General features: G+C 41.4%; 1 protein-coding gene across 2 annotated transcripts in view; it reads left to right on the top strand.

Annotated features, from left to right (window-relative positions):
- LOC308122244 (hexokinase-4-like) overlaps positions 1 to 13,295 on the top strand; it is a 46,800-nt gene that overhangs the window by 18,198 nt on the left and 15,307 nt on the right. For both annotated transcript variants that reach the window (XM_080483958.1, XM_080483959.1), the window contains 2 exons: positions 428 to 523; positions 7,272 to 7,371. In XM_080483958.1, coding sequence (XP_080340084.1) covers positions 428 to 523; positions 7,272 to 7,371 — 196 coding nt within the window. The remainder of the gene's footprint in view (positions 1 to 427; positions 524 to 7,271; positions 7,372 to 13,295) is intronic.

Genomic DNA, 13,295 nt, shown 5'->3' with positions numbered 1-13,295 from the left:
GGATCAGTCAACCAGGAAACAGAGAACCTGGATATGTTGATCACAGCTCGTACGCCAGGCCTCTGATGACCTCCGATGACCTCTCCTCCAGGACAAGGCTTCACCCATTACAATGACTGTAGGGTTGCATCACCAATGCAACAACATCAACACACAATAACAAACACACACACACTCTCTCACACAGAGACACACACACACACATGTTTTGTAACTTTGCATATCGTTGTGTAATGTTGTGTAACGTTGTGTAACATTCAATTTGTTGTGTATCATTGTGTAACAATGTGTATCATTGTGTAACGTTAATTAACATTGCATATTGTTGTGTATTGTTGTGTTTCATTATAAAAAAATACATACCGTTGTGTAACGATGCTTAACGATGCGTATAGTTGTGTAACAATGCATATCGTTGTGTGTCCAGGCCATCCTAATCCGGTGGACTAAAGGCTTTAACTGCTCCGGGGTCGAAGGTCAAGATGTTGTGAAGCTGCTGAAGGAGGCTGTGGAGAGGAGAGGGGTCAGTGTGTGTGTGTGTGTGTGTGTGTGTGTGTGTGTGTGTGTGTGTGTGTGTGTGTGTGTGTGTGTGTGTGTGTGTGTGTGTGTGTGTGTGTGTGTGTGTGTGTGTGTGTGTGTGTGTGTGTGTGTGTGTGTGTGTGTGTGTGTGTGTGTCGTGAATGGTTCAAAACCCGTGAGTCACCCGTCAAGAAAGTGACATCCATTAACTGGTTCACTGAATCGTTCCTCCTACAGATGAGTCACTACAAAAAGAGCCAGTCCGAACCGGTCAACTCCTGCAAATCCAATCAGAACCAACTAACTAATGTGTGATTCCACATTAACTGTGATTCTACACTAACGTATGATTAGAATAGAATAGAATGTATTTATAGAGCACCTTTCCCAGACATCAGTGACAAGGTGCTTAACACCACTAAAAACTGAAAAAATTAAATAACTAATGAAAAATTAAATGATCATTAAAAGTGTAGAAGCAAGAAAAAAGAAAAACATCCATGGTTTTACAGAAAAGTCAAATTGAGCAACATTGAGCAGCTCCAGGACAAAAATGTCTTTAACTGCTTCATGAAAACACCACAGGAGTCAAGACATCGCAGCTTCCACAGCTTTGGTTCCAGAGCTTCAAAGGCCCAGTCACCACGGGTTCTGAGCTCAGTGTGTGGAACCGTGAGCAGCATTAGTTGTTCAGACCTCAGCGTTCTATTTGGGGCAGGTGGAGGAAGGAGGGTGGAGATATAAGACGGGGTTTGGCCATGTAGTACTTTAAAAGTTAATACTAGTATTTTAAAACCAACACGGAACGTGATCAGGAACCAGTGAAGGGAGGAGAGGATGGATGGATGTGAAAGGAGGAGAGGATGGAGGGATGTGAAGGGAAGATAGGATGGAGGGATGTGAAGGGAGGAGCAGATGGAGGGATGTGAAGGGAGGAGAGGATGGAGGGATGTGAAGGGAAGATAGGATGGAGGGATGTGAAGGGAGGAGAGGATGGATGGATGTGAAGGGAAGATCGGATGGAGGGATGTGAAGGGAGGAGCAGATGGAGGGATGTGAAGGGAGGAGAGGATGGAGGGATGTGAAGGGAAGATAGGATGGAGGGATGTGAAGGGAGGAGAGGATGGAGGGATGTGAAGGGAAGATAGGATGGAGGGATGTGAAGGGAGGAGAGGATGGAGGGATGTGAAGGGAGGAGGGGATGGAGGGATGTGAAGGGAAGATAGGATGGCGGGATGTGAAGTGAGGAGCAGATGGAGGGATGTGAAGGGAGGAGAGGATGGAGGGATGTGAAAGGAGGAGAGGATGGAGGGATGTGAAGGGAAGATAGGATGGATGGATGTGAAGGGAAGATCGGATGGAGGGATGTGAAAGGAGGAGAGGATGGAGGGATGTGAAGGGAAGATAGGATGGAGGGATGTGAAGGGAGGAGCAGATGGAGGGATGTGAAGGGAGGAGAGGATGGAGGGATGTGAAAGGAGGAGAGGATGGAGGGATGTGAAGGGAGGAGAGGATGGAGGGATGTGAAGGGAGGAGAGGATGGAGGGATGTGAAAGGAGGAGAGGATGGAGGGATGTGAAGGGAAGATAGGATGGAGGGATGTGAAGGGAGGAGAGGATGGAGGGATGTGAAGGGAGGAGAGGATGGAGGGATGTGAAGGGAGGAGAGGAGGGAGGGATGTGAAGGGAAGATAGGATGGAGGGATGTGAAGGGAAGAGAGGATGGAGGGATGTGAAGGGAGGAGAAGATGGAGGGATGTGAAGGGAAGAGAGGATGGAGGGATGTGATGGGAGGAGAGGATGGATGGATGTGAAGGGAGGAGAGGATGGAGGGATGTGAAGGGAAGATAGGATGGAGGGATGTGAAGGGAGGAGAGGATGGAGGGATGTGAAAGGAGGAGAGGATGGAGGGATGTGAAGGGAAGATAGGATAGAGGGGTGTGAAGGGAGGAGCAGATGGAGGGATATGAAGGGAGGAGAGGATGGAGGGATGTGAAAGGAGGAGAGGATGGAGGGATGTGATGGGAGGAGAGGATGGAGGGATGTGAAGGGAGGAGAGGATGGAGGGATGTGAAGGGAAGATAGGATGGAAGGGATGTGAAGGGAAGATAGGATGGAGGGATGTGAAGGGAGGAGAGGATGGAGGGATGTGAGGGGAAGATAGGATGGAGGGATGTGAAGGGAGGATAGGATGGAGGGATGTGAAGGGAGGAGAGGATGGAGGGATGTGAAGGGAGGAGAAGATGGAGGGATGTGAAGGGAGGAGAAGATGGAGGGATGTGAAGGGAGGAGAGGATGGAGGGATGTGAAGGGAGGAGAAGATGGAGGGATGTGAAGGGAGGAGAAGATGGAAGGGGATGTGAAGGGAGGAAAGGACAGGGGTGATGTGGGCTCCAGGTTGTTCCTGTTAAAAGACGAGCAGCTGCATTTTGGACGGTTTGAAGAAGAACTGATTTAAACAGATAAAAAAAAAGGATGTTACAGTAGTTTAAAGGAGAGAAAGAAGGATGTTACAGTAGTCTAAAGGAGAGATAGAAGGATGTTACAGTAGTCTAAAGGAAAAGAGATAGAAGGATGTTACAGTAGTCTAAAGGAGAGAAAGAAGGATGTTACAGTAGTCTAAAGGAGAGAAAGAAGGATGTTACAGTAGTCTAAAGGAGAGATAGAAGGATGTTACAGTAGTCTAAAGGAGAAGAGATAGAAGGATGTTACAGTAGTCTAAAGGAGAGATAGAAGGATGTTACAGTAGTCTAAAGGAGAGAAAGAAGGATGTTACAGTAGTCTAAAGGAGAAGAGATAGAAGGATGTTACAGTAGTCTAAAGGAGAGAAAGAAGGATGTTACAGTAGTCTAAAGGAGAAGAGATAGAAGGATGTTACAGTAGTCTAAAGGAGAAGAGAAAGAAGGATGTTACAGTAGTCTAAAGGAGAAGAGATAGAAGGATGTTACAGTAGTCTAAAGGAGAGAAAGAAGGATGTTACAGTAGTCTAAAGGAGAAGAGATAGAAGGATGTTACAGTAGTCTAAAGGAGAGATAGAAGGATGTTACAGTAGTCTAAAGGAGAAGAGATAGAAGGATGTTACAGTAGTCTAAAGGAGAGATAGAAGGATGTTACAGTAGTCTAAAGGAGAAGAGATAGAAGGATGTTACAGTAGTCTAAAGGAGAGAAAGAAGGATGTTACAGTAGTCTAAAGGAGAAGAGATAGAAGGATGTGACAGTAGTCTAAAGGAGAAGAGAAAGAAGGATGTTACAGTAGTCTAAAGGAGAAGAGATAGAAGGATGTTACAGTAGTCTAAAGGAGAGATAGAAGGATGTTACAGTAGTCTAAAGGAGAAGAGATAGAAGGATGTTACAGTAGTCTAAAGGAGAGATAGAAGGATGTTACAGTAGTCTAAAGGAGAAGAGATAGAAGGATGTTACAGTAGTCTAAAGGAGAGATAGAAGGATGTTACAGTAGTCTAAAGGAGAGAAAGAAGGATGTTACAGTAGTCTAAAGGAGAAGAGATAGAAGGATGTTACAGTAGTCTAAAGGAGAGATAGAAGGATGTTACAGTAGTCTAAAGGAGAAGAGAAAGAAGGATGTTACAGTAGTCTAAAGGAGAAGAGATAGAAGGATGTTACAGTAGTCTAAAGGAGAGATAGAAGGATGTTACAGTAGTCTAAAGGAGAGAAAGAAGGATGTTACAGTAGTCTAAAGGAGAAGAGATAGAAGGATGTTACAGTAGTCTAAAGGAGAGAAAGAAGGATGTTACAGTAGTCTAAAGGAGAAGAGATAGAAGGATGTTACAGTAGTCTAAAGGAGAGATAGAAGGATGTTACAGTAGTCTAAAGGAGAGAAAGAAGGATGTTCAGTAGTCTAAAGGAGAGATAGAAGGATGTTACAGTAGTCTAAAGGAGAAGAGATAGAAGGATGTTACAGTAGTCTAAAGGAGAGATAGAAGGATGTTACAGTAGTCTAAAGGAGAGCTAGAAGGATGTTACAGTAGTCTAAAGGAGAAGTGATAGAAGGATGTTACAGTAGTCTAAAGGAGAGATAGAAGGATGTTACAGTAGTCTAAAGGAGAGAAAGAAGGATGTTACAGTAGTCTAAAGGAGAGATAGAAGGATGTTACAGTAGTCTAAAGGAGAAGAGATAGAAGGATGTTACAGTAGTCTAAAGGAGAGATAGAAGGATGTTACAGTAGTCTAAAGGAGAGCTAGAAGGATGTTACAGTAGTCTAAAGGAGAAGAGATAGAAGGATGTTACAGTAGTCTAAAGGAGAGATAGAAGGATGATTCAGTAGTCTAAAGGAGAGAAAGAAGGATGTTACAGAAGTCTAAAGGAGAGAAAGAAGGATGTTACAGTAGTCTAAAGGAGAGAAAGAAGGATGTTACAGAAGTCTAAAGGAGAGAAAGAAGGATGTTACAGTAGTCTAAAGGAGAGATAGAAGGATGTTACAGTAGTCTAAAGGAGAAGAGATAGAAGGATGTTACAGTAGTCTAAAGGAGAAGAGATAGAAGGATGTTACAGTAGTCTAAAGGAGAGAAAGAAGGATGTTACAGTAGTCTAAAGGACAGAAAGAAGGATGTTACAGTAGTCTAAAGGAGAGATAGAAGGATGTTACAGTAGTCTAAAGGAGAGAAAGAAGGATGTTACAGTAGTCTAAAGAAGAGATAGAAGGATGTTACAGTAGTCTAAAGGAGAGATAGAAGGATGTTACAGTAGTCTAAAGGAGAAGAGATAGAAGGATGTTACAGTAGTCTAAAGGAGAGATAGAAGGATGTTACAGTAGTCTAAAGGAGAAGAGATAGAAGGATGTTACAGTAGTCTAAAGGAGAGATAGAAGGATGTTACAGTAGTCTAAAGGAGAAGAGATAGAAGGATGTTACAGTAGTCTAAAGGAGAGAAAGAAGGATGTTACAGTAGTCTAAAGGAGAAGAGATAGAAGGATGTGACAGTAGTCTAAAGGAGAGATAGAAGGATGTTACAGTAGTCTAAAGGAGAAGAGATAGAAGGATGTTACAGTAGTCTAAAGGAGAAGAGATAGAAGGATGTTACAGTAGTCTAAAGGAGAGATAGAAGGATGTTACAGTAGTCTAAAGGAGAGCTAGAAGGATGTTACAGTAGTCTAAAGGAGAGATAGAAGGATGTTACAGTAGTCTAAAGGAGAAGAGATAGAAGGATGTTACAGTAGTCTAAAGGAGAAGAGATAGAAGGATGTTACAGTAGTCTAAAGGAGAGATAGAAGGATGTTACAGTAGTCTAAAGGAGAGCTAGAAGGATGTTACAGTAGTCTAAAGGAGAAGAGATAGAAGGATGTTACAGTAGTCTAAAGGAGAGATAGAAGGATGATTCAGTAGTCTAAAGGAGAGAAAGAAGGATGTTACAGAAGTCTAAAGGAGAGAAAGAAGGATGTTACAGTAGTCTAAAGGAGAGAAAGAAGGATGTTACAGAAGTCTAAAGGAGAGAAAGAAGGATGTTACAGTAGTCTAAAGGAGAAGAGATAGAAGGATGTTACAGTAGTCTAAAGGAGAAGAGATAGAAGGATGTTACAGTAGTCTAAAGGAGAGAAAGAAGGATGTTACAGTAGTCTAAAGGAGAGTGGGGAGGATGTTACAGTAGTCTAAAGGAGAAGAGATAGAAGGATGTTACAGTAGTCTAAAGGAGAAGAGATAGAAGGATGTTACAGTAGTCTAAAGGAGAGAAAGAAGGATGTTACAGTAGTCTAAAGGAGAGATAGAAGGATGTTACAGTAGTCTAAAGGAGAGAAAGAAGGATGTTACAGTAATCTAAAGGAGAGATAGAAGGATGTTACAGTAGTCTAAAGGAGAGATAGAAGGATGTTACAGTAGTCTAAAGGAGAGAAAGAAGGATGTTACAGTAATCTAAAGGAGAGATAGAAGGATGTTACAGTAATCTAAAGGAGAGATAGAAGGATGTTACAGTAGTCTAAAGGAGAGAAAGAATGATGTTACAGTAGTCTAAAGGAGAGAAAGAATGATGTTACAGTAGTCTAAAGGAGAGAAAGAAGGATGTTACAGTAATCTAAAGGAGAGATAGAAGGATGTTACAGTAGTCTAAAGGAGAGAAAGAATGATGTTACAGTGGTCTAAAGGAGAGAAAGAATGATGTTACAGTAGTCTAAAGGAGAAGAGATAGAAGGATGTTACAGTAGTCTAAAGGAGAAGAGATAGAAGGATGTTACAGTAGTCTAAAGGACAGAAAGAAGGATGTTACAGTAGTCTAAAGGAGAAGAGATAGAAGGATGTTACAGTAGTCTAAAGGACAGAAAGAAGGATGTTACAGTAGTCTAAAGGAGAAGAGATAGAAGGATGTTACAGTAGTCTAAAGGAGAAGAGATAGAAGGATGTTACAGTAGTCTAAAGGACAGAAAGAAGGATGTTACAGTAGTCTAAAGGAGAGAAAGAAGGATGTTACAGTAGTCTAAAGGAGAAGTGATAGAAGGATGTTACAGTAGTCTAAAGGAGAGATAGAAGGATGTTACAGTAGTCTAAAGGAGAAGAGATAGAAGGATGTTACAGTAGTCTAAAGGACAGAAAGAAGGATGTTACAGTAGTCTAAAGGAGAGAAAGAAGGATGTTACAGTAGTCTAAAGGTGAAGAGATAGAAGGATGTTACAGTAGTCTAAAGGAGATTCCAACACTAACGTGTGATTCTAACGCTGATGTGTGATGGAGATTGTAAACATGTGATGCAGATTGTAAACATGTGATGCAGATTGTAAACATGTGATCAAGTATGTTTGTCTGCAGGACTACCACATTGGCTCCGTTGCCATGGTGAACGACACCGTGGGAACCATGATGAGCTGCGGCTACAGAGACCAGAGCTGTGAGATCGGCATGATCATAGGTAGTCCATCATTCATCATCATCATCATCATCATCATCCATTCATCATCATCATCATCCTTCATCCATTCATCATCATTCATCATCCATTCATCATCATCATCATCATCCTTCATCATCCATTCATCATCATCCTTCATCCATTCATCATCATTCATCATCATCATCATCCTTCATCATCCATTCATCATCATCCTTCATCCATTCATCATCATCATCATCCTTCATCATCCATTCATCATCATCCTTCATCCATTCATCATCATCATCATCCTTCATCATCCATTCATCATCATCCTTCATCCTTCATCCATTCATAATCATTCATCATCATCATCATCCTTCATCCATTCATAATCATTCATCATCATCATCATCCTTCATCCATTCATCATCATCCTTCATCCATTCATCATCTTCCTTCATCCATTCATAATCATTCATCATCATCATCATCCTTCATCCATTCATCAACATCCTTCATCCATTCATCATCATCCTTCATCCATTCATAATCATTCATCATCATCCTTCATCCATTCATCATCATCCTTCATCCATTCATAATCATTCATCATCATCATCATCCTTCATCCATTCATCATCATCCTTCATCCATTCATCATCATTCATCATCCTTCATCCATTCATCATCATCCTTCATCCTTCATCCATTCATAATCATTCATCATCATCATCATCCTTCATCCATTCATAATCATTCATCATCATCATCATCCTTCATCCATTCATCATCATCATCATCATCATCCTTCATCATCCATTCATCATCATCCTTCATCCATTCATCATCATTCATCATCATCATCATCCTTCATCATCCATTCATCATCATCCTTCATCCATTCATCATCATCATCATCCTTCATCATCCATTCATCATCATCCTTCATCCTTCATCCATTCATAATCATTCATCATCATCATCATCCTTCATCCATTCATCTTCATCCATTCATCATCTTCCTTCATCCATTCATAATCATTCATCATCATCATCATCATCCTTCATCCATTCATAATCATTCATCATCATCCTTCATCCATTCATAATCATTCATCATCATCATCATCATCCTTCATCATCATCATCCTTCATCCATTCATCATCTTCCTTCATCCATTCATAATCATTCATCATCATCATCATCATCCTTCATCCATTCATAATCATTCATCATCATCATCATCCTTCATCCATTCATAATCATTCATCATCATCATCATCATCATCCTTCATCCATTCATAATCATTCATCATCATCAACATCCTTCATCCATTCATCATCATTCATCATCATCCTTCATCCATTCATCATCATCCTTCATCCATTCATAATCATTCATCATCATCATCCTTCATCCATTCATCATCATCCTTCATCCATTCATAATCATTCATCATCATCATCATCCTTCATCCATTCATCATCATCCTTCATCCTTCATCCATTCATAATCATTCATCATCATCATCATCCTTCATCCATTCATAATCATTCATCATCATCATCATCCTTCATCCATTCATCATCATCCTTCATCATCATCATCCTTCATCCATTCATCATCATTCATCATCATCATCATCCTTCATCATCCATTCATCATCATCCTTCATCCATTCATCATCATCCTTCATCATCATCATCATCCTTCATCATCATCATCCTTCATCCATTCATCATCATCCTTCATCCATTCATAATCATTCATCATCATCATCATCCATTCATCATCATCCTTCATCCATTCATAATCATTCATCATCATCCTTCATCCTTCATCCATTCATAATCATTCATCATCATCCTTCATCCATTCATAATCATTCATCATCATCATCATCCATTCATAATCATTCATAATCATTCATCATCATCATCATCCATTCATCATCATCCTTCATCCATTCATCATCATCATCATCCTTCATCCATTCATCATCATCCTTCATCATCATCATCCTTCATCCATTCATCATCATTCATCATCATCATCATCCTTCATCATCCATTCATCATCATCCTTCATCCATTCATCATCATCCTTCATCATCTTCATCCATTCATCATCATTCATCATCATCATCATCCTTCATCATCCATTCATCATCATCCTTCATCCATTCATCATCATCCTTCATCATCATCATCATCCTTCATCATCATCATCCTTCATCCATTCATCATCATCCTTCATCCATTCATAATCATTCATCATCATCATCATCCATTCATCATCATCCTTCATCCTTCATCCATTCATAATCATTCATCATCATCATCATCCTTCATCCATTCATAATCATTCATCATCATCCTTCATCCATTCGTAATCATTCATCATCATCATCATCCTTCATCCATTCATAATCATTCATCATCATCCTTCATCCATTCATAATCATTCATCATCATTCTTCATCCATTCATCATCATCCTTCATCCATTCATAATCATTCATCATCATCATCATCCTTCATCCATTCATCATCATCCTTCATCCATTCATCATCATCCTTCATCCATTCATAATCATTCATCATCATCATCATCATCATCCTTCATCCATTCATCATCATCCTTCATCCATTCATAATCATTCATCATCATCATCATCATCCTTCATCCATTCATAATCATTCATCATCATCATCATCCTTCATCCATTCATCATCATCCTTCATCATCATCATCCTTTATCCATTCATAATCATTCATCATCATCATCATCCTTCATCCATTCATCATTCATCCTTCATCATCATCATCATCATCATCATCATCCCTCCTCATGTAGGGATGTCTTACCCCATAACCTCAGCTGCTGATGATAAATTCCTCTGTTTCTCACGTTAAGGTAAATATAGTGGATTTATCAACCACATCATAACAATCTGGCCTTTTTTACATTGAAAGTGATGAAACGTTCTCCTTCTTTTAAACAGATAGTGAATAGAAGCACTTAAGACTCTTATTAACATACTTTTAAACTGTCAAGATTCAGACTCAGTCACTCAGTGCACTTTATTTACAAGAACGTGATAATGGACACCAAACCAAGGAACAGAATAAACGGAACTATTTACAAAGTAAATCTAATGACGTAGGCAGGAAGGGGCGTGGCTGTGGATACAGACAAACTAAACACTAACGAGAAATGAGTGCTGAACTAAACCAGAGCACGCCAAGACTAGAACTCAAATATCAAACCTGGGTCTACAGAAGCCAAGAAAGTGTACTACAAAGGAAACACGACTACTACTACTACTACTACTACTACTACTACTACTACTACTGGACAACTCAACAGAGACAACTAGACCCAGTGAAAGACTGAAGCATCCGAACTGATTGGTATGAGGTGGGTCAGCGTTGGGTGGAGTGGTTGTTGGTGAAGAAGGTGGATGGTGGGCATGTGCAGCAGTCAGGTGGAGGAGGGGTGGAGAGCCTTCCTCACAACGGAATCCATTGAGCAGTTCAGAGCAAGAGCTCGGTGCAGCAGGGTTGGTCCACAATGGAGGGAGTTTATCCACTGGCCTACTGCACTTCTCCACACCTCACACACCCACCCAGGAAAAAGGAAAGGAGGGAGGGGCAAGGGACTTGGCCAGGGGTGTCCAAACTGGGTCCTGGAGGACCGGCGTCCTGCAGGGCTTAGCTCCTCCCAGTTACTGCACACCTGATCGCAATGAGGGACTCGTTATTGGGCTTTTTCACAGCCTTGGTGATGACATCATCATTAGATTCAGGTCTGCTGAAGCAGGGAGAACTAAAACCTGCAGGACAGGGGTCCTCCAGGACTCCCCTGCACCAGGCAGAGGCCTCCACCTCTGGCCCATGACTTAAACAAATAGAAGCAGATGCTTCATTAGTTCCTTTTAGAAACTGAAGGTGTTTTGGGGCTGGTGTACTTGAAATGACAGTTAGTCTGAGTTTAGGTCAAACAAAAGGTGTGTCAGGTTTATTTTCAAACAACACATCAATTCATCTTTAGAAGCATTTTAGAATTCCTTCAAAGAATCCTAGAAACAACATTCCTCTTGATTCCACCAGAGGGGGCAACGCCACTCTTGCTGAGTAATGACATTACATCCCTGCGTCGCTCACAACCCCGCCTACATTTTACCGCCCTCTCTGTCGTGGGACAGTTGGTCTGGGGGCACTTTGCCTTGCCTCACCGTACCGTCCGGCCCACCGCCTTCAGGGATGTACTGCGGTGGGACCGAGGCTCAAGGAGCCGCAGCAGAGGGACCAAAGAGCTGCATGGGGCTCCGGAGCTGCAGGTCGCCGACCCCTGTTCTAGATATTCTGAAGGTCTCAACTGCTTCTTCTCTCAAGACTAATGTGGCTCAGATATGTGAGAAGAAGAGCTGCCAAGTCTCTGGTAGCAAGGAGGAGGCAAGAGAACCATGTTCAGAAGAACCGTTCATGATCTTCATCCAGTGTTCCATAAATGTTCAGAAGAACCGTTCATGATCTTCATCCAGTGTTCCATAAATGTTCAGGACACCATGCTCAGAAGAAATCATCAAAACTAATAAATTAATGACGTTTGAGGAATTTTGTAGAACTCTTTTGTGGACCCCTGATGCCCCCAGCCTCACCCAGACTCTGCCCCCAGCCTCACCCAGCCTCACCCAGACTCTGCCCCCAGCCTCACCCAGACTCTGCCCCCAGCGGCCCCCGGGGACATTGAGTTTGAGACCCCTGCTACATGAGACTTTAAGAAGAACCACATTAATCTAGTTATAAAAAGGAGTCCAAAAGAAACTCAGAGTGATTGTGTAAACAACAATCCTGCAATGCTCTTCAGTCAGCCCACTGTTCCTTTGTAACAGGACGTTACTGCACATACTTTCACTGAGTAACCTAACTATAGTCATAGTATTGTAATATCTTACAGGTGATCCCACGGGCTCTGGTTCCAACACTGTGCTGTTTAGAGCATCCAGAGGCTGCACACAAGTCTGGCATCTTCACTGTGTAATTTCCTGTAGGAAACATAATATTACATGTTTTTAAACAAACTTTTTATCAAGTTAAATCTGGTGATCTCAGGATTACACAACTATGCTGCATGATGAGGTCCTTTATTTTTAAGAGAAAATCGCCAATTTTTACATTTTCAAACATCCAAAATTGTAGCCGCTCTAAGAACATTTGTAAGAAAGCAAACTGTTTGTCAAGGTTCCAGCGAGATAAGAGTTTGTGTGTTTACACTCACCTTCCCTCAGGGTCCACTGATTCCACCAGAGAGCTGCCCGTGGTCAGATGACCGCCGGGGAGCATGTTAGAGGATCTGCTGGAAGGGTTCTTTATATCTGTGTCTATGGGTCATGACAGCGTGTTCGTAGACCATAGAACATAGACCACAGAACATAGACCACAGAACATAGACCACAGAACAGAACATAGACCACAGAACATAGAACATAGACCACAGAACAGAACATAGACCACAGAACATAGACCATAGAACATAGACCATAGAACAGACCATAGACCACAGAACATAGACCACAGAACATAGACCATAGAACATAGACCGTAGAACATAGACCACAGAACATAGACCATAGAACATAGACCACAGAACATAGACCACAGAACATAGACCACAGAACATAGAACATAGACCACAGAACATAGACCATAGAACATAGACCACAGAACATAGACCATAGAACATAGACCACAGAACATAGACCACAGAACATAGACCATAGAACACAGAACATAGAACATAGACCATAGAACATAGACCACAGAACATAGACCACAGAACATAGACCATAGAACATAGACCATAGAACATAGACCACAGAACATAGACCACAGAACATAGACCATAGAACATAGACCACAGAACATAGACCATAGAACATAGAACATAGACCAC

Source organism: Lipophrys pholis, assembly GCF_963383615.2.
Source record: "Lipophrys pholis genome assembly, chromosome: 16".
NCBI lineage: Eukaryota > Metazoa > Chordata > Actinopteri > Blenniiformes > Blenniidae > Lipophrys > Lipophrys pholis.
Note: the sequence above shows the minus strand (reverse complement) of the source record. Positions and strands in the feature narration are given on the sequence as shown.